At 43.9% G+C, this 21,782-nt stretch overlaps 1 protein-coding gene across 1 annotated transcript in view; it reads left to right on the forward strand.

Moving 5' to 3' along the window:
- LOC146203007 (nose resistant to fluoxetine protein 6-like) overlaps positions 1-21,782 on the forward strand; it is a 65,445-nt gene that overhangs the window by 10,236 nt on the left and 33,427 nt on the right. The window contains exons 6-11 of the mRNA XM_084585282.1: positions 3,968-4,061; positions 5,280-5,366; positions 11,942-12,113; positions 16,480-16,562; positions 19,834-19,956; positions 21,082-21,202. Coding sequence (XP_084441408.1) covers positions 3,968-4,061; positions 5,280-5,366; positions 11,942-12,113; positions 16,480-16,562; positions 19,834-19,956; positions 21,082-21,202 — 680 coding nt within the window. The remainder of the gene's footprint in view (positions 1-3,967; positions 4,062-5,279; positions 5,367-11,941; positions 12,114-16,479; positions 16,563-19,833; positions 19,957-21,081; positions 21,203-21,782) is intronic.

A 21,782-nucleotide genomic window follows, 5' to 3' on the forward strand; every position in this document is an offset into this window, starting at 1 on the left:
GAGTGCCTCGAGTGGCGCTATCATTCGCCACTTGTTGACTACCCGACCAGAGGGCTGGCACGCTTCCTGCCCGACCTGATCGTATAGCGCATTAAGTCGGCTCAGAATGACGCCAGGGGCCACGACTTCGAGCCGCTGCATGTTGCGAACCGTACGAAAGGCGCTTATTTATAGTCCCGTCTTTCCTCTACGCGCGTCGGTTTTTGCGGCATTTGCAATTCTTTTTGTTCCCGACTATTTTTACTTGGAGTGTGACAGAGTGCTGCCTTATTACTTAGGAGTTTGGATCTATGCCACGTTCTTAAATTACGCTGCACCAAAAGATAAGGAAAAAGAGCCGCGGTGCATACTGGACGGCTGTAAAAAATTCAAAAACGACTTATAAAAAATACCGCTATCTAGGGCCAAGTGCATCAGGTATATGCAGCAAGCAAAAATATTCTTCTTTTTATTCTTTTCGGAAGAGCATAATCCTCTTTCTACGCGTTACATATACTTTAATGTTTCAGAAGCTATTTTTTTTTTTTACGATACGATTCCAACTTGGTGCCGCATAAATGAAAGATTCATTTCATCGTGTTTTTTTGTTGTTGTTTTTTTATTCTCACGGGGGCTGTTACTGGTGCGAATTTGGCCCAGCCATTAAAAAACAGCAAACGGGTTTATCGATTACCCTGGTGCTTAACAGCTTGTATACCCCCTGACGTGCTGTAATAGCAAGCATTAGCCATTTCGATGGCAGGGAATTAATGAGTTCTGCGGCCTCTCAGGTGCACCAGTGGCGTCGCTTTTTTTTTTTTTTTTTTGCCTAAGCAGGAAATTAGAGCGTAAATATCGGCGAGGAAATTTAGCCCTAGAGAAGGCAAGAAAGTTCGAATATGACGCACAATAAGTTCACAAATAAATATCATATAATACGTGGCGGCCCGAAGGCTACGGTGTTTGACTGCTGAGCACGAGTTTATGGATTCGACACTCCGTCCCTAAAATTACAATTCTCCAAGCGTGAGACAGAGAAGTACTTTCCTACGAATATTACGGCATACGTATATTACGGATGGATGCCACTTTCTCAACTACGGCACCCCACAGTTAGGCCCATTTTAGTCTCGAAAAGTAAGTGTACTTTTATTGCTCGAAGGTGTAAAAATTTAAAAATCGTTTTTCTACGCTGAACACAAGGACGCCCACGAGGTCGTAAACAGAACCACAAGTGATGAGGTGCACACAGCATCGCTCGTGGCTACGGCTATCTACCTTACGCTGTTTTCTCGAATACGCGGCACACTGCCCTTTTCACTGGCGTGAGTCCTGTGCCAGAGTACTTAGTCAAACATGTTTAGGCGAATTCCCCAAGGTGAAGCTGTTTTTTAATGAGGGAGGAATTCATCATTAGCGTCTACACAAGCGCAGTCATGGTGTAATAAATTGCAGCGACCTCTACAGTTGGGCACAGCTTTCGTAAGAGGTCCTTGAAGATTGAGAGTAGCTATAAACAACGCCCGAGTAAGAATTAGCCCCTCATTAGTGTGATGCAAACAAAGCTGTTCACTTCCCTGAGGTTTACTGAAGGTTCACTGTCCGACAAAAAAGCAGCACTTTCCCTCACCGGTTCCTATAGTGTGACCGATTTGTCGCCATGAATAGGGAAAATTATTTTGTAAAATCTTCGATACATATCATTACATCTGGATTATGTTCCCCCCCTACGTAACGCCCCCCGCGGGCCTTTAGGGTATCTGAATAAATAAAACAAATAAAAATAAATAAATTGCTTGCAGCCAACGATAACAATAAATCTGTTGCAGTGCATTATGGTTAGCAAAGACGGCTCCCGGGAAAACGTGACGCACGAAAACAAGATAGGCAGTGAATGATTTGAAATACGTGTAGTGAATTTCTCAAAAGCATTTTATCGTCATTATTATGGCTCGCGCGCCAGAGCGACGCGCGGCTTTTAGGGCGTTCAGAGACGGAGATCTCCGAAGCTATTTTGACCGCCTGCCACTTTTAAGTGGGTATTGCGCCAAAATGGTGGCGCATCAGTTATTGATCTCTGAGAAAGTTGCACCTTACACAGTTCCATAATAACACAGAGAGAAAGCGCAAAGTAATTTATAGTCCCCTTTTTCTTCAACCTGTTTACCTGTTTAAATCTTTACGCTTTTCTTTGGGGGCTCCGACGTCACTCATACCAGAAGCCTGCTTGCGTCAGTGCCACACGACATGCAGTATTCAGACATCAGTGAAGCTTGATTTTATCACTAGCTGCTCGAGTGTTTACGTCAATTCTAATACGGCTATATATAGCGGGCTGTAAAGAAGGGTGCCCAAATACTTTTCGATTCAAGGCTGTAAAAGCAATGCAGCCCCGAGTGACACATTTCGTCATACTGTTTCACTACCCAACCGCATCGTTTTTTTTTTTTCTTTTTTCTTTTTTTGTAGTCTTCTCCGATTCACCCCCTTTCATTATTTCAGTAGCACATCTAACTTTTGCACGTGCTAAACTAGAATAGAAAAACTATCACGTGCACATGAATCGAGCATTCTCGTGCCATGATTGTGATATTCTCAAGCGTGGCTTGAGGAAACAATATTGCAGCTGCGTCTGTGGCACGACGGCCCAGTTCCAGCGGTATACCGATAAGTTGATGGTTGCAGCGAGCTCGCCGCGCTCGCTGCAACTTGCACCGTCATATGCGCCGACTGGCTCACGGGGGCGTAGAAAGAGTCGCAAACATATCGGCCTGCCGCTTCAACGGTGCATACGGCCACGGCCGCAGCTGATTTCGTTCACTCAAACCACGGTTGAAAGCAGTGCAATCGTTGAGCGCGAATGCGCTATTCCCGGGATTATTTTTTATTTCGCGGTTTTCATTGAACCTCGGAAATAAGATACCCGTGAGGCTTTCTTTATTTCAAATAAATAGAATGGGTGCGCTCCAACTTTGCAAATGACATTTATTGTCGAAAGTGAATATTGAGTAATTTATAAAGATACGTTAATGACTAATTAATTGCAAAATAAAATACGCCTTTGGTGCACAGAACAGCTGACAGCTCTATGCAGCTCGTTTCACTGGCCTAAATGTTTCATCCTTTAACCCTTGGCTAAAGATTAGCTGGGACATCCTACACGCAGAAATGCGGCCTCATTGGCCAGGCCACCCTTGAATCGCGCTGTGCACAGGAACGCCACTGAGCCGCCACGACAGATATTTCCGAAATAGTATGAAAGATCCAGCCTACTTGCAAGCCACATGCGCCGTGTAGATGCAAATAACAAATGAAAACAAGAAACTAATTCCCAGACTTACGAAACGTGGACACCAGTCGTCGAGCCTCGATTTGGTGGTCGAAGTGGACGCATCGGAGAAGGACTAACGATGAGCAGACAGTACTGGTTTGGTTTAACTTTTGTGGGGGGGTTTAACGTCCCAAAGCGTCTCATGCTATGAGACGCCGTAGTGGAGGGCTCCTGAGATTTCGACTATCTGGGGATCTTTAACGTGCACTGGAATCGCAAAGCACACGGACGGCTCGCTTTTTGCCTCCGGCAGGCCGTACTGACACCGCCGTTGCTTCCTTGCTTTCGTGACTAGTGCGCTTCTTCCTTCACAGCCTTCGTAGGCGGCGTTTTCCCACGCCGTCAATGCGTGCACGTTCGTTTTTTGTTTTTGTGTTTTACCTCACGCTTTGTCGTTATTTTTTCTCCCCATTGCTTCCAGCATTATTGGTGAAAAAATTACCTACTTTACAAACCAGGAAAGCAATTGAGAAAGCTATACAACCTGACTTATTTGCCTCTAACAGTGTGTGAAGGGAAGAGAGCAAACTCAGTGCTTCACATATTTGTCTGTCTTTCTGCAGCTCAGAATATTGTGTACGAACAAAATAGACGCAAAGAACCAACATAGAACCTAATAGAAACCATTTGAGCTGTATTTTCCTTTTGTGCTTGCAGCTCGCATGGTGAACACAATAATATATGCTGACAAGTGGGAAAACATACTCGCAGGACTGGGATACGCTGGCTTGGACACGTTCTTCTTTCTGAGGTGCGTACGAGTATTGATTGTGAATTAGAACTCTAGAAGCAAGCCGCAAATTCCTGCTCAAATAAGGCTCTCCTCTCAATGAGGCCTGCCGATATTCGCCTCGTCGTGATACCGTGACGTCCCAGGAGACTAACAAGTGGAAAGGGATTGACCTGGGAATAATACGATAGAAGCTTCATGACTGTTGATCGAGCCCAATGGCTGGGGTTCCTGCTCTGAGGGAGATATATGCCCTTTCTTTCTCGAGTTGTATCCGGCTATAGGAGCATTACCATGAACTAGCAGAAACGGCAGAACTTATGGGGCGCCAAAATTACGGACAGCAATAAGTTAGCCCTCGACAAAACTGCATAGGCTTAACGTTGCTTCTTCGCGGCAACCTCTGTACATGCTCAGTACTTCGCATTTCACAATCCTGAAAATACGTCAAGTTTCTCACCGTTTACAGTGGCGAGCCCGCATAAGATCCCGCCGCCAAACGAAAGACAACGGAAGAGAGGGATGCTTTTTTGTTTGATAGAGCTTGCAAAGGCCTGCCAATCGAGCTCATAATAGATCACTAGACGACAGCGTACCCATCGGTCCACAAGAAAAGGAAGTTTCAACGAGATTCCTGAGACAAGCATTCTATTATGCGAAGCGTACTGGCACAGGCCCAAGGTGGGGACATCCTGTCAAAGGGTCGTTTAATACGTGCCCGATGATTACCCTTTTCAGAGGGGTGAAACGAAGCATGCACGCTAGGCGCCTTAAGAAAATGCTGGGCGCTTTGGTTGAGGCGCTGCCTTTAGCAACACGCCTTGCTGCAAGCACGAGGGTTCTGCGCTGCACCTCACAATATGGCATTTTTGACGTCGGCGGTGGACATTTTGCTTCTTCGCGGTGAGCCTTTCCTCACCGGTCAGCTTAATGCGGCGATGTGTGGCGGAACGTTCGTTCATGCCCAGAATGAAGGCTTCCAACGCGTCGTAATGAGGGTTCTGAAGACTATCGTGCCTTTTTTTTTTTTCTCTCTCTCTCTTTGTCCTTCGACCGCATCGGAAAGCAGGGTGCAAGCACAAGGGTTAGAAGTAAGAGCACCATTTGATTGGCAATTTGGCCACCATGACTGGCAGGCCAGTCATGGTGGCCAAATTGTTTCCGGCTAACCAAGCTCTAGTCTTAGGCCTATAGCTAATCTTTATAGTTACGATATTCCCTTTGACGCTTTCATTGCAGCGGATTCCTCCTGGCTGTCTCTGTGTGCAACCAAAAAGGGGCCAGTGGTTATGCCTTTCTTGCTGCGGTGGTGAAAAGATATATCAGGTTCGTTGTTCGTTAACATAATGCTTCCAAGTCCCAAGTTTTGGGGTTAACAGTGTCTATTAGCATTGCCAATGTTTATAAAGTTTGCGTTATTTACATGAGTAAAAGTGACCGTGTGATATAGGAGGGAACGCGTGGTTCTCAAGCCCGTAAGATGTGGGAATACCGTCGTTCGTCCCCAAAAAAAGAAAGAAAATGCGTGATATTAAAACAAAGGTTTAAAGCGTGCGGCTCGTTCTAATTTGGAATGGCGATGAAATAGCTGCTTGTTTAAGAATTGTGTTAGCAATAAGAAGAGTCTAAAAGAAAGAACGTGGAAAAGGATTACGCGCACGGGGACGTACACGCGCTCATAAAATATTTTCGAAACTTGGAAACCACAAAAAGAATGCCTAATTTCCTGACAGCTTTACTGGCAGCTTAAGAAAACCCGTTGGATGTGCATTTGACTTTCCAACGCAAATTGCGCAGTGTACTTCTCCTTGTTAGGCTGTACCACTAGGCAGCTGGCGATATTCGAATTTTCCTCGGTCACCTTGTTCCGAACATTTTTGTGGGCCTCGGTACATCAAATAGTTGCTGCGAACGTCGGGTGCCGAAAAAAAAAAACACAATTGGAGTTTTGTATGCTATCATAAGGCTATTCATTGTTCCTCTTCCGGCTGCAGCGCTTGAGAAATGAACTGAGCTAAGTCATGATTAATCAGTTGGTGTGTGCTATTCGATGATTCATTGTAGAAAGAGGCAGCGCAAAAGAAACGGGGACCCAGCAATAGACAGATAGACGACAGGATAAACGCTTGTTCTGTCGTCTATGTGTCTTCTCTTGTGTCTTCGTTTCTTTCGCGCTGCCCCTTTCTGGACAGCTATGTCTGACCGCATCCCCGGGCATTGAGCCACGGTTTCAGTTGTGAACATAAGAGAGAATTCAGCATAGCCAGGTGTGTTTGATGCCTTCATTTGCTTTCCAAAATGTTTTCTGCATAGACACTTTCTTGACAGTGGCAATCATGATGATAAACACGTTTATTTTCGAAGGTTACGACCGTTTTCGTTCATCCCAAAGCTTCGGTCACTTATGTGAAGAACGGAGCAGTGGAAGGCTATGATTAACCCCAACCACGAAAATCTCCGGCGCATAAAAAACTCTATTCATTTCGCGCCTTTCCCTCTCCACTCTTTTTTTTTTTTCTTTTTGGACGCCGCAGCCACCTGCTGCCCAGCTGGGGAGTAAAACACGAAACATTATTTTGGATTATTCCTACAAGAAAGTGCGAATGTTCATGTTATTTGCGTGAATAAGTCACTACACATACTGCCATCATATTGAGTTCCGTGAACTTGAAGTACACCTGAAGAATTTCAATTATATCGAAATAAACGCTAAATGATCATATTTATGCAGTATATTTGAAATTTCTCTGATGGATAAAGCGAGAACCGTAATTGATACCGTATTCACTTATCGCAGTAAGGTGAAGGCGGAGACCAAACTGCATTTACACGTCGTGATTTCAAAAAGAACTAAATGAGGCAGCCTACATGGATGTTTAAAGTGAATCCTTTCCATGGGCGCCTGAAACGTGACAAGCCTCTCTTTATTTTCGTCGTTTTTTTTCTTCTTTATGTCTTAATATTTTATTTGCCTGGAGCCAAGTTCTCATCGATAACATCTCCCATCACTCGGCGCGTGCCTTGTATACCTCTAAACTTTTTAGTTAGAGACAAACAACTCTAACATTGGTTAAGAACGGCAAATCGCCCTGGCTATATATGGTAGCAGGTAGCATGCAGAGCTCGCAGCTTAACAAGGTTTCTGGAATACATCAAACATTCCCTGGCAAGGTAGAAAACAGAGCAAGCTACGAGGACAAGAAGACAAAGACGAGACACGTACAGCGCTGACTAACTACTGATGATCTATATTTCTGACAGTTAGGTAAATATACAGAAGCATTAAGAAAACAAGGAGAACAACAAAACCTGATAAACACTCATCGGCAGCAGAAATCTCACAGGAGAACCAAGATCACACAGCTCTCGATAAGAATCGTAATTGTTTGTCTGTAAGGGAGGCGTGCCGACACAAAGCTCTTCAAGGCTCGCAATGTTTTCGATTTCTGAGATCTTTTGCGGGATTTTATCAAGACGTACCTGCGCAGCACGCTCGTGTTACTCGACTCAGGAGTGTATTTACAATCTCGGCTGAAGGTCAAGACGGCCTCAAATCCTTTGTGTCACACTGTAGCTGTGTTCAGATTATCTCTTATTAAGGCATCTGGCGGTTCGGCTGGCGTATGCATGGCCACAAGACAAGGGAATCGAATACACGATGCCCTCAGCACAGGAAGCGAAACGGCCGCGATTATTTAACGTACATCCGACGAGCCTGCGACCCGATTTACGCGTTTGCAGAGACATGACAAGTGATCCAGATCTGAAAATATAACGCCTATTCCAAATCGTCCTACTATTTTCCTCAAGTTCAGTGAAATCTCGTCTGCTTAAGTATTGACCGCTATTTTCTTATTTCTGTCACTTCTTCTGATGCTCTTATAATGTTCTTAGTAATTTTTCAAGCATTATGAACTTTTTGGTTACCACGCGCGAACTTCCCACTATTGGCTTCATGTGGTTTTTAAACTTAGGACTATATATTGAGCAGACTCATGCGTGTTGGGCCTTTGAGCCTAGGGCCAACAAACATCTACGTTCTGCTTCAGCGCACTCGAAACTGGTTAAGCGTAGCATCATCAATTCATGGTTCAAATGCACTCCAGAAATCCTGCAACCACAATCTGAAAGGGATCTTTTTGATCCATATGTACTGACAAGTGCAGGATGGATACTCGCTCACGCTCTATCTTCAGTGGCTGCGGCCTCATTTAGAAAAAAAGAGAAGAGAAAAAGCGATAACGATAACAGGATAGCAGTCAGCACGCACGCACGCGCAACCCACACACACACGCACACTCAAAGCGTTGATTATAAACTGAATTTTAAGGCGGAAGCCTTTAATGCCTCATCGTTGCCACAGAAGGTTGTCAGTGGAGGTGTTACACTTTCGAGAGCGAGAGTTAGAAATAAATTAAACCTTGTCTCCAACGGAAATCGAACCTCCATCCCTTGGATCTCCAGCCCAAAGCTTTACCAACTGCGCCACGCCCCGGATCGTGAAATGCTCTTCATAATTCCCCTCGTCTACCGTGAGGATGATAGCGGGATTCTACGAGTGATAGATACTGCGCCTTTAATTTCCTATAAACGAATTATAAAACACCGGTGTACTTTGGTGCCTTCAATGAAATGCTGGTCGTGTTCGACAAGGGGCGCGCGATGTACCGTCACGACAGGTCATGACGTCACCGGGCGATTCATGCATATACGAAGCTGACCCCGCTGGCGTCCGATCGAGGCGTCCGTGCGGCGCCTTTCATTTGCCGCTTATTGGAACGCCACACCACACAGTAAACAGAAGGAGACCCAAATGTCTAGGAGGCGTTAGTAGAGCAGGTATCAGCAGCCTATGAAATTAATGTACAGGACAGCAAAAGCGCAGTATCTGCCACAATTCTTCGCGGACACGTGTACCACGCCGTAAAGTAAGAAAGGAAGGTGGGGGTGAAAGAGAGGGAGATATAGGTGCCATAGTGGAGGGCTGCGACCCACTTCGCTATAATGGCTTTCGCCTCATCGCACTTCAATGGTCCTAAGTGCCCTCTAGAATTTTTATTATTAAATACTCGTGCTTTAAAAAAACTTCAAACGCAGCCTCGTGCAGCCTCACAAAGCAAGAAAAAGTAAAAAAGTGATAAACAAAATTGGAACTACTAAATCACTACCTCATTGCATTGGTAGGGAACCGTGAAGATAATCCACTTCTATCTACTGTAACGACGACGAAGGTTCTGCAACGCATTAGCTGCGGGATATAGTCATCAGATTTGCTTCCCTTATTTCGCGGCACAATTGATCCCTGGGTCAGAAGACGTTGGTACGTCCAAAATCCGGTGCACATACGATATAATTTTTTTTTTTTTTGCTGCAGTCCCGATAATATCTACGTATAGCAAGATTTGAAGAGGTGGCCGGGGCCCCCAGTGACAGGACACTGAGGCCCTTTTCAGTCTGCCATAATAAACTTTTCCGCGCGAGGCAGCCTATACACAACCCGCTGTTGCGCAGCACGTATCTTTTGGCGTATCAGACAACGCAGGCCCTGCAATGGCCCTCCACGGATCGAGATTCTACTTAACCGCACCGCAAACCTCGTAGACGTTGTTCTCGACAGCAAAGGCCGCCTGTATACCTAACCTACCAGCAAATTTTGTGAGACGGTGGGAGACGCCATGTAGGCCCACAACTTTGTCCAGCTGCACTTTGTTGAGCTTTCGGGCGACCCCCTTCATTTTTACCAACAGCCTCTCCGTCAGACGGGGAAGGCTCTGTTAGAGCAATCCAGCTCCTTAGGCCTTTTAGCCTGTGCGTAGAAGCTGTCCTCTACCAAGTGCAGGCACGAATTACTCTGTGACGACCCAATGCATGGCATGGGTCGTCACTGCCATCTTTAAAAAGCCTCGATTGACCAGAACTATGGCTCAAAAGGGGTTTCTGCGATCGTGGTGCACAATTCCAACGCACGCGATCTTCTTTAATTAACAATTTTTAATGCCTAGGCACTGGATTTGACGATTATCGGCCGACTCAATATAAATTTCAAGCCATTTCTCTTTTCCTTGAAAAGTTTCAACAGGTCTACCGGGGTCCTCACGTTACTTCCTGCTCTAGTGAACACCAGCCTAGTCGTCTACATACCGGAACACTCTAGTTGCTAGAATCTTGATGTCGACTTCGAGCGCCTTGCCCATCATCCCAAGGAATATGTCGCTGAGGATTGTGACCACCATTGTACCTATACACACCCCTGACCGTTGAACGTAGGACAGGTCGCCCTATTTCATGAAGGGTGAAGCACAGTGACACCACTGGCATTCACAAACGCAGATTCGTCGTTGTCTTCGGTTCTGTAATGGCAGCGTTTGGGCGAGTTGGTTAGACATGTTAAACCTGGAAAGCGCATAAAAAACACACGGACAACAGCAAGAGACTCGTGTGTCTGTCTCTTGCTGTTGCCCGTGTGTTTTTTATGCGCTTTTCAGGTTTAAAAATTCGGTTCTGTACTGTTTCACTGTCCTCTGCCCTCTTTTAGCTGCCCCATTTCACTAGATTGCTTGCCAAGTCTGTGCAAGCACGTAAATAGAATGGGTCGAAGGCACGTCGGATGTACTAAAAATAAGCGCGGCCGGTTTGATTCCTGTGCTGAGGGCGTCGTGTATTCAATTCCCTTCTCTAGTGACCATGCATACGTAGGACGAACCGGCAGATGTCCTAATAAGAAATTGTTTGAACACCAATTTTACATTGTGACAAAGCGGATTTCAGGCCATCTTGGCCTTGATCACTGCTAAGATTGTGAATACACATCTGAGTTGAGCAACACGAGCGGGCTGCGCAGGTACGCGGCGGAAAGACCACGCGAGAGATCACTGAAGCCGAAAGCATCGTGAGTTAAAAGAGCTTTTCGTTGGCACACCTTCCATAGCCCTTATAGATAAACAGTTGCGCTTCTTATCGGAAGCTGGGTGATCTTGGTTCTCCTGCGAGATTTCTTCTGCCGACGAGTGTTTGTCAGGTTTTGTTGTTGACCTTGCTTTTTTGTTGCGTCACTGTCATAAATATAAATCGTCGGTTGTTAGTAAGCGATGTACGGGTGTCTCGTCTTAGTTTTCCTGTCCTTGTGTAGCTTGCACTTTTTCAGTCATAATGAGCCAAATAGCTCGAGATGGGTTGAAGTTTAAAGTTTATAAGGGAGTCGAAAGTTGTAAGCATATACAGCGAGAGCTCCCATGGTACAAGACCGCAGGTGGTACCCCCCAGAAAAATAAACTTCAATAAGCAACAGCGTATTATTAAGCCACACAGGGAATAAATAGATACATAGTGCAATACGAGTTGCAGAAAGGTTTAAATACAAACAATATAATGCAGGAGAATTTAAAATAAAACGCTTACGGATGTCGCGATACATAGAATCAGTAACATGAAAATCCCATATTAAGAAGGAAAACCTTTAACTTCAACTGGAACAAAGAAAGTGCATTAGATTACTTGATGCCTAAGTTTAAAGAATTCCAAAGTTATATGGAAGAAAAATGAAGACATTGTTTCCCGTAGTTAGTTCTGACCTTAGGTAGTAAAACGTTATTGTATAGCGCAAAGCAAGTGACCCTGTTGCTTATGATCGTGCCGGGAGCAAATAGGCATAGCTGGAGCAGATGATGAAGAATCTTAAAAATCTTATTCATCCTTTGTCGTCACAACTACCCTACTCGGGGTCAGAGGCACTACTTCAGTGGACTTGAGGGGGACTAAAGGCTGAGCCTGCAACTTTTGCTCGCGCGCACTGAAGCCCCACGGCGAATTCGGAATTTGCAGTTAACTTGAATTTACCCTGTTACATATGTGAGTCTTCGCATACACTATAGCACGTATCACTGAAAGACGCATCGTTTCAGGACCACGGTGCCGCTGTTCTTCGTTATAATGTGCCTGTACCTGCTGCCTCTTCTCACTTCCGGACCGGACGCAATGGGCTACTTCGTGAAGCTCCATAACGACTTCTTATCGCAGTGGCCGCTGCTACTCTTTCAAGTCCAAAATTATGGCCTCACCGTGAACGTGAGAACCGTAAGCATTCCGTCGCATCTTCCTGCATGAGGTTTCTACAGTTTACTTCTGACCAAGGGTACTGACTTATGAAGTACACACCGGAAGGGCAACTAGCCTGCACGACATTCTGTGCGCCCACAATATTCGCTCTTCCTGCGGAACAACGTGTGCGCCGCAATTTTGATATGCGTAATGTGTTTGCAATTCCGGAGTTATTTAAGTCAGCTGCTCAGTCATCAGGGAAGAACAGTGCGTAATGCTGCCTAAAGAAATGTTAGTGGAGTGCATAAGCTCCACCTTAATGGTATATGAAGCAACAACGGCCTGTGGTCCACTTTAATTACTCAAATACTTAGAAGACCACATGACATTTGCGTAAGCCCCGCTTGTCCCGCAGCAGGACAGGCGTGCCTTGCGCAGCTTACTCGGTAGCGTATGTGGCTGGCAGCACGAAGGTGGTGGGTTCGAATCCCACCCGCAACCAAAAAGTCCGTCATTTATAAAGTTCAATAACTTCAGACGTGCGGCGACGTTTAATTCGCATTATATACCGTGTTTCAATCATTTTCTTTCCACGTATGACGCCACGCTTAATACAAGCGTCATGAGGTGTTTCGAAATCCTGCGCCAGGTGAAGTGGTTGGGACGTCAGCACCCTGTCGCCCAAACAGGTGTTTGTTCAGTCACGGCCACCGACGCCGATGCAGACGATGGGGACGCCGGCTGTTGTGAGCCACGGCAAGATCGTCGTTATTCTCAAGGCCCAATTCACCACCAACCTCAATACCTGTTTTTCAGAAGAGAAGCTGCAGCCACTGGGAGTAAAGAACAAAAAATCTTAGCAAGGAATAACAACATAGGCTGACATTTCATAGTATTATGCCGAATAATTACGTGTCAAATGAGGCGTTTTCTTCCACATCCGCCCTGTTGTACGTATCTCTTGGACAAGCGCTATAAATATAGTTCGGAGCAGTCCAAATGAAAATGAGAGAATTGCGTTGACTGCTTAGGTCTAGACCTGTTAATCCTTTCCTTATCTTCTTTTTTTTCTCTGTTTAGAAATATTGCATACTTTAAAAAAAAAAAATTGCAATACAGGGATATTGATGTATATAGCTTCGTTCTACAATTCTTATATCAAATTAGGTCACGCATTAAATACATGTGATGCGCAAACTGTTTGCAATAATACCATAGGGTGCTTGTAAGTTGCTGGCGCTAAATGATTCCTGCCCTTGTCACCTGATCGGTAGAATAATGGGTTTGGCTTAGGCACGACCATATTATTGAGTGTTTCGCCTCAAATATCAGACCAGTTGCCTGCAAGAAATGTCAGACATGATATGCCTTTCTTGAAGCTACCCCCACCTGATGCTTCACTCAAGTGTACCGCGAGTTAAGCAAAGGTGCACTCAGAATATGTCCAGCAGCTTTTGCCGAAGCAGCGTCAATTCGGTTTTGCCGAACTGAAGCTATACGGTTGACGAAAGACGCAACAATGTTTGTTTTCTTCGATAATTTCTCTTGTTGTTCGCCTCTGTAAGGTACAAATTCCCTTGTCTTGCTTTACTGCGGCGATAAATAATGCTAAGTATGGCGCTTGTTTCCCTGACTTAATTTTCCCTAATAGCCAACCTCTCTTACACAGCATACGCATTGTGAAATCTGCCAAAATAGAAGTCTGGGCGAGTTGGTATGTATACATTCTAAAACAGCGCAAAAGAACAGGGACGAGAGAACGAAACGTACAACACGAGCGCTCACTTACAACTGATTTATTGAAAATAGGTGAGCAATATATAAGAAGAAAACTGGGTGATAAAACCAGAAGTAGTCGACGTCAAACATGGTGTAGGGGGCCGTAAAAGCGATAAGAGCGTGGTAGGTTGATGAGGGTAAAACACGATATAATCTAAAAAGAGATGATTGAAGTGAACAGATACATTCGAAAGATGGGAAGCAGTTAATGTGACAAGGTGTAAAGAGCCATAAAAACGATAAAAGCGAAGCATCGAAACATGATAAAATTGATAAAATGTACAAAAGGAGTGGAATGTGCAAAAGGAGTACAGAATCTTATGAATCTTATGAATCTTTCACTTCAGCTATGTTTCCTCTTGTCTTGACACATGAGTTGCCTGAGGAACATACTATCAGATTTCTTGACATCAAGCTGGATTTCCAAGACCACCACATATGTTGGACCTATGAGCCACGCAATAAGAAACCAGTTGTCCCTTACCATTCAGCTCATTCAAAATTGGTGAAGCGAGCCATTGCTGGCCTGTGCTTGTCTAATGCGCTCAAAAAATCATGCCCACACAGCATGCTTTCAAGTTATGAAAAACAATGCAGTAGATTATCTCAGGCAGGCTATCCCACGCACCTTATTATATCTGTCTCCCAGAAGCTTCTAAAGCAGATAAATATACAAGGCAGGCAATGTGAAGGAGTTCGTGATAATAAGGATAATCAGAAACAGAAGGTCGCAGTCATTCCGTACTGCCACGCCTTGCCCCATAAGCTCAAAAGGATTATGAATCGGGCTAAAGTAAAAGTAGTGTTTTCTGCACCAGAAAAGTTGGCTAACATTTGCCATCGTGTCAACCATCCTACCAAGACCCTAAGAACCTGCAGGACCAATCATAAAAAGCAATTCATCCCATGTGAAAACGAAGTCATCTATTCAATCCCCTTAACATGTGGTGACAAATACATCGGACAGACAGGAAGATGCATCAATGATCGTTTGCGAGAACACAACATAGATGTGCAAAAAGGTGACAAAGGACATATCGCAGACCATATCAAAAACTGCAGCGAATGTCTAACAGAATTTCAACAATGCAGAATCATAGGACATCACGCTGATCAACTGACTAGGGAAGTGATTGAGGCTTTTAACATAAAAACTAATAAATACACCTGTGTCAGTGCTCCGTCTGTGCTTCTGTCCGACAAAGAAATAAGGTTTCTATCTGCAGAACATTGACCGTCATCGTTTAACTCGCCGTTAAAGTTTAAGCAGTTTTTAGCAGTAACCTGTCAGTTTTATGCATTCCACTCCTTATGTACATTTTATCAATTTTATCATGTTTCGATGCTTCGCTTTTATTGTTTTTATGGCTCTTTACACCTTGTCACATTAACTGCTTCCCATCTTTCGAATGTATCTGTTCACTTCAATCATCTCTTTTTAGATTATATCGTCTTTTACCCTTATCAACCTACCACGCTCTTATCGCTTTTACGGCCCCCTACACCACGTTTGAAGTCGACTACTTCTGGTTTTATCACCCAGTTTTCTTCTTATATATTGCTCACCTATGTTCAATAAATCAGTTGTAAGTCAGCGCTCGTGTTGTACGTTTCGTTCTCTCGTCCCTGTTCTTTTGCGCTGTTTTAGAATGCATTGTGAAAGCGTCGCAATGGGAAATTTATGACAAACGTTCTTGCATACTTCTCGCTTTTTTCTAGGGGCCATTTCACATACAGAAAAGTGCTTCCGGACGGGAAGCCACAGGCGAAGCATTGTCGCCGCTTGAAACAACCTTCACCGCTAGCCAACTTTCATGCATTACGAGCACGCTCTTTCGTGTGTTTGCTTTGTCAGAGCGCACATGGAAACACTGCGCAGCACAGCTCCACCCAATTTGTCTTCTTAGTGCACATGCATGCCGCAACGTACATATCGACCAAGAAGGCAAGAGTTGTTCTCAGCGTCCATTTAAGGGTTGCGAGTGCAATAGGTCTTAATGCGTCCAAGCATGTCAGCTTTGACCGGAACAGAGCGTAAGCTAGCGAAAGGCGCTTGGTTGACAGTGCAACGTATTTGATAATGGATAATGATAGCCATAACTTTATTTGTGCAAACGTTTAGATGACGCAGCCTGAGTGGCGTTCTCCATTGGAAGCTGCTTATATTTTAGTCCGGACGACCAGGTTCCTCTGGTGGCCGAGATTCGGGTAGATAGCGCCTCCTCCAACTGCTCGTTTTGGTATTTTCGGTATTGCTGTACATTTTTTTCTGGAGTGCCCAACCCGTGTATGTAAAAGAATGGTTCGATTAAAATTTACCCGCTTTCCTCAAATTACTGTTCTTGGCAGTAAAAGAAATATCAACACTCTTTCAGCTATGCCCTATAATATGATTAACTGCCAACTTTTTAACTAAGAAAAACGACGAATAAAATGGGAGAAATGTATACGGCTTAGAATCGCAGGCATGTCCAATTTATTTTGTCTGCAGTTCGAACTGATCGTTATTGGTAAACCAGCTCCAAAAACATATTTTCAACACCCGTTGCAATCGCTCGACAGCAGTATAGGAATAAATAGCAATCTGGTCCAATTAGTTATTCATTTTCCTTTTCTGTCACAGTCAGCCTTAGCCCACGTCTGGTACCTGTCCCTGGATTTCCAGTTCTTCCTTCTGTGCTTGCCGATGCTCATCCTCTTGAAAAAGTAAGTGACATTCAGGTCTGAGGGATGAGGCGAAGTACACAACTCTAACTGGCATTTTATCTGGTTGCTCTGATATCTTATTCACACGGACAAACAATTTATCGCGTTAACTGCAATATTACGCAACATTTATGCACGATTCTCGGGATAACTGAAATGCGAGCCGCGTGTAGCCCGCTCGGAGAGCTCATGAATCCGTTTGCAATGGCGAACAACCTCATACTGCTTTGTTTTCATAAACAGCTTGCGAGAATTATAAACCCTGAGTAGCTTTCGGACGCTAAACCCCATAAATCAAACCAACACCAAACCAATTATAAACCAGGATCCTTATTTCGTAGCCTTTCAATTTTTTCGTCTGTCATTAGTCGCTACAGCCGATGACTTCGGTCGCAGCTGAAACATCGCCAATTTCTTACATAAACGACTGTCCGGCCATACCCTTCAGGCGGAACGGCTGCCACGCCGACGAACGGCGACGCACAACGACAGCGTTCGACACGGCTGGCGAGCTTTTACGGAATGCTTTCGTCTCGGAAAGAAAATCACGCGGTGGTTGTACGCCGAAACACAAAGCATGGTCCTTGTGATTCGGCCAGACCAGATGTAGCGGGAGTAGATTCGCTAGCAGCTGCGTCGCATCCAAGCAAGCCGTGCCCGTGATTGGTCGTTTGCTTCCCAGCCTATCGCTGCTATAACGTCATGGCCGACTGCAACATGAATGAAATGAAACGCTACAAACTACTGTCCAAAGAGAAATTTATTTTTGCTAAAACAGTCATCGAGGATTTCAGAGTAATGCAAAGAATAGAAGAAAATGGCAAAATATTGCAAGCGGCTTGCAGCCGACAGACGTCTGTGGTCGATATGAAGAACGAAGGCAAGCCCCCTTCACAGGAACGCCTCTGATGTCACACTAAGGGATTAACCGCGACGTCATGGCAAACGGTCGAGGCCATTGGCTGGAGGGCCTCCTCTGAGGGGTATTTGTGGCTGCATTTTTAACTCATATCCGACTGCAGCCATTTACACGCGTGTTTTGCTACAGAATCCTGAAATTACATTAATTAGGGTGGAAATTTCTTTTTTCCATTACACTGTCATTATTACTAATTGTTGTATTCATTTCCAAGTAGCCCGGGCAACATTCTTTTCTAAAATCACTCCTTTGCATTTTTTTTATTGCACTTTTAAAATGAAAACTGTTTGGCGTTTGCATTTCGCTCAACAGGTTTCGGCCGATTGGTTTTGGTTCCTCGTGTCTTCCCTACTGCTCCGGAACTCTAACTGTTCGACTGAAATCGGTTACGCAACGACCGATACTCGCAGGTGTGAATGCGACCTTATAGAGAGATTCCTGTCTAAAAGAAATTTTGGAAGAATTTTTAAAACGCGCTGTGGTTAATCCAGGCTTTGTACCCCATGTTTTGCCAACTCAAGAACAAAACAGAGAGAAAGAAAGAGAGACATATATCTAGATGAGGAGAGAGAGGGAGAGAAATAGAATTAGGAAATTGGCATGTACTGCCAAACTTTTAAAGGAAAGGCGAAAAAATACCTCTAAAATGTATTATTGGAGAGAATACCATGATATGTAACCAGTTATAAATCATAGTAACTTTTTTTTTCTCAAGGAGGATAATCCAGCCGCAGGAGGTTCTGCTGAGCACGAACGTAATTTGAAATTAGCTGTGCTCTCTTTGCTAGTATAACGTTAGTTTGCTTGATGGTTAGTTAGTGCACTAATTCATATATCTTCTTTCTCAATTATCAATAATTTATTTACTACTAAATTATTCGCTTTGGAACGGCTCGAGATAGGCCGAACGTAATAATCGGGCATATTTAGCGGAAGAAGAAAACTAAATGGAGACATTTCGAAAATAATTAGGCAGCTACCTTTCTGGGGTCTTTTTTTTCGGTACATTCAACTAAGCCTGTGAAACTCACCGTTTAAGAGCGCAGTAAATTTTCGTCGCGCGTTGCGGGAGCGCCAGGGGGCGGTTACGCATGATATTGTGAGATTTGCGCTTGTACTTCTAATTGTTTTGGGAAGATTTGAAATAAGCTGCATTTGCCAAAATGAACCAATTGGAGATTTCTTGCGAGGCTCTAGAGTTTAAAATTTCTTCTTGAAGTCTTTGCACACAGAAATCATTCAATTTTTCAAAATGAAAAGCTTTTAAGATATGTTTAAAAAGCATGACTGAAAACAGATCGACATTTATTTCAAGGCTTCTAAGAATTTGGTAGTATGCTATTTCGTAACCGCGAAAAATGTTCGTTGTTTTAACTGCTTCCACTAAATGATGGCAGCTGTGTCGTTTTTTTTATATTGCTGTAACTTGCAAGAGTTTCAGCTGCATTTACATCCTTGCATTGTACAAGTACGTGATGCATGAGCTTCACTTTACTCGGAACGGTTATTGTTACCAAAGGTGATGCATTGAAAATAACAGCTTTGAAAAATGCTGCTTTCATTTTTGCGGACGATAGTATCACGAAAGCAGACTAATGACAGTTTAATCATAGTTTTGCAACCGCATTTATATAAGTTTATAAGTAATAGTAAGGATAGGGACAATTTGCTTATTTATTTGCGCATCGATTTCTAGGGTGCACTAGACGGCAAGGGTTATTGTTCAAAGGTTATTGTGAGGGTAGATTGATATACTGTCCGCATGAAACCCGTAAGCACATCTATGAGCGAAAATGAGTATTGTAAGGGGATAGTACAGCAATTGAGGGCTGAATTTTCCTTTCGAAACTTTTCTTCGAGCGTAAACTGTAGTGAATTTGAGCGGCTGTCGGAGTGCGAAAGGCAACCAGTCTTTCGGCATCGCAGTGACAACTGGAGAACAGGTGAACAATGTCGCTAAATGCGCAACGTTATTGCAGGTAAGAGCGCAGAGAGCTTTGGACAGAGGCGTCAAAAATCCCGTATACTGCCGTCAAGTGAGCCTCTCAATTAAGGAATACCATTGAAGACATCGGGTCCGTTTAAATAGAAACTTTGCCGTGCACATGCGCTGCAGCCCCCAGATAGTGTCATGCATATAATTTACGAAGCAAAAAAAAAAAAAAACTTTCTCAGTTTTTTTGCGCAAAAAGCAAGTGTAGTACTTGCTAAATGACGAACTTGAATTTTGAGCCCATTTTGACTCGTTTTATCAAAAGTTCACGAGGTCGGATGACGGTTGGATGACGTTTGTCTATCTGCGCTTCACCCAACATCCATAATTAACGCGGAAACTTGTTTGTTTTTTTACAGGCGTCCAAGGCTTGCCGTTTCCATGTTCCTTCTTCTGTCTGTTGTCGGCTGTTCCGTGGCAGCGTGGCAGGTGGCCAGTCATGATATGACACCCTTCCTTGTGCCTCTGACCGAATCACCATTGTAAGCGAAATCATTTCACTCTATGAGGTCCGTCTGTAGTAGTAGTAGTAGTAGTAATAGCAGTGATGCCAGTAGTGGATGTGGTGGTGGTGATTGTAGTAAGAGTAGTAAGTAGTCTGAGTAGTAGGGGTGTTAGCGGAAATAAGAAGATACTTTATTCGCTCAGTATAATTTTAGCGTCTAGCAGGTTGGTGGCTTGACGGACCAAGGGCAATTTACTTTTCAGTGCGGAATATTCCAGCCATTCCAAGAGACAAGGAATGACAGGTGCATGTGCTGAAACGACAGCAACGTGTTTTGATGGCTCCAGCTCTCTTTTTTAACATTTCCACACTTTGTGATAAGGGCCACCGTGACGTAGTTCAACAGCGAGAGGAACGCTTCTGCCTAGCTACGTTTTCCAAAAAGGTAAAAACGGTATAAACGTATAGCTACAGCTGACTTGCAGTGATTCGCGCAAATTTGGACATGCAAAGTTGAAAAATTTTGCAAGCTCGCGCCACAATATGCACTCGAAATCCGCGCCAAAGTAAACTTTTTCTTCGTGAAGCATCTTGCGATAATGGTTCGGTCTCACGCTGGGAAAGACGAATTTCGCTGCGCCAATAATTGCTCTAAAATATCGCTGGCACGGCCATCTTGTGCGAAGAGCTGCTCAGCGGAGCTGCTTCCTCACAGCAGCTGTTAGTCACGGCTCATAGAAAATGAATCACTTAGTGGTTGTGCGCATAGACGGTGTTTTTTTGTTTTGTTTTTTTTTTTCGTACCTTTTGTTTCGTATGTTCTTGCATTTCAGAACAGGCTTTCTAAATTTGTTTTGTGCTCAATTATTATTCATTGCCTGTGTAGAAGCTTCTATGACACCCTAAAAGATAAACAATGTTCTGTCAATCAAGGTCGCGCAACTGCATCGATGGGAAAAGCGTATTCGGCACTATAAATGTATACATAATATAAAGCATTTGTGTCATAATATAGTAATATGTAATTACACTACAGGTGCACACACCCTTTAAATGAATGCTGCCCACAATTGTTTAACACTTCTTCAGTGAATAGAACCAGCATGGTGACAAAAAGTGTCAGCGCGTTTTACTTGTGTATTTATTATTTTTTTTTTTTCAGCACGTTCCTGGCCACTCGTTCCTACTACTTCTTTTACCCCCACTATCACGCCGTTTGCTACTTCGCGGGATGCATTACATTTTTCTTCGCCAGGAGGTACAAAGAAAGAAAGATATCTGAGGTGAGTACATTTGCTGTTTACATTCGCACTACTTGAACTGACGAATTGTTTCAAATAAATGAAGACACATGCAGTGTGTCCGAATTTTGTTTCGAATTGAATATATCGTGCTCCGAAATATTTTGGTAATATTAGGCCAGTTTATAGCTCTTGTGTAATAAATAATAGAGAAAATAAACTTTTCTCCATTCCTTGCATGAAGGACTGCTGCCGTTTGATTAGAAAATTCACCTTTCAGAAGCTCTATCTTTAATCACCTCAGAACGACCCCTAATACTTCAGCCTACACATATTAGAGAAATCACTTGAAAAGCACGCGGCGGCAGTGCTTCTCGAATGACCTACTCGAAATTCACAAGGTTTTATTTTCTACTTTCTTCGTTGACTCCTTACAACCTCTCCCAGGAAAGGCCAGCAAACCGCATATTATGCTTGGGCAACCTTCCTGAAGTTCTCCTGCTTTTTTCTCACCTTCTCTCCCTCAGTGCGGAATGCAGACTAGTTTTCGAAGTTCGAAGTGAGGAGAGGCTCAGGCTAATGTCATGAATAAATGAACGGATTTCTCTGCAAAAAAAGAAAA

Source organism: Amblyomma maculatum, chromosome 1 (assembly GCF_055883805.1).
Source record: "Amblyomma maculatum isolate TAMU_Amacu chromosome 1, ASM5588380v1, whole genome shotgun sequence".
Lineage (NCBI taxonomy): Eukaryota > Metazoa > Arthropoda > Arachnida > Ixodida > Ixodidae > Amblyomma > Amblyomma maculatum.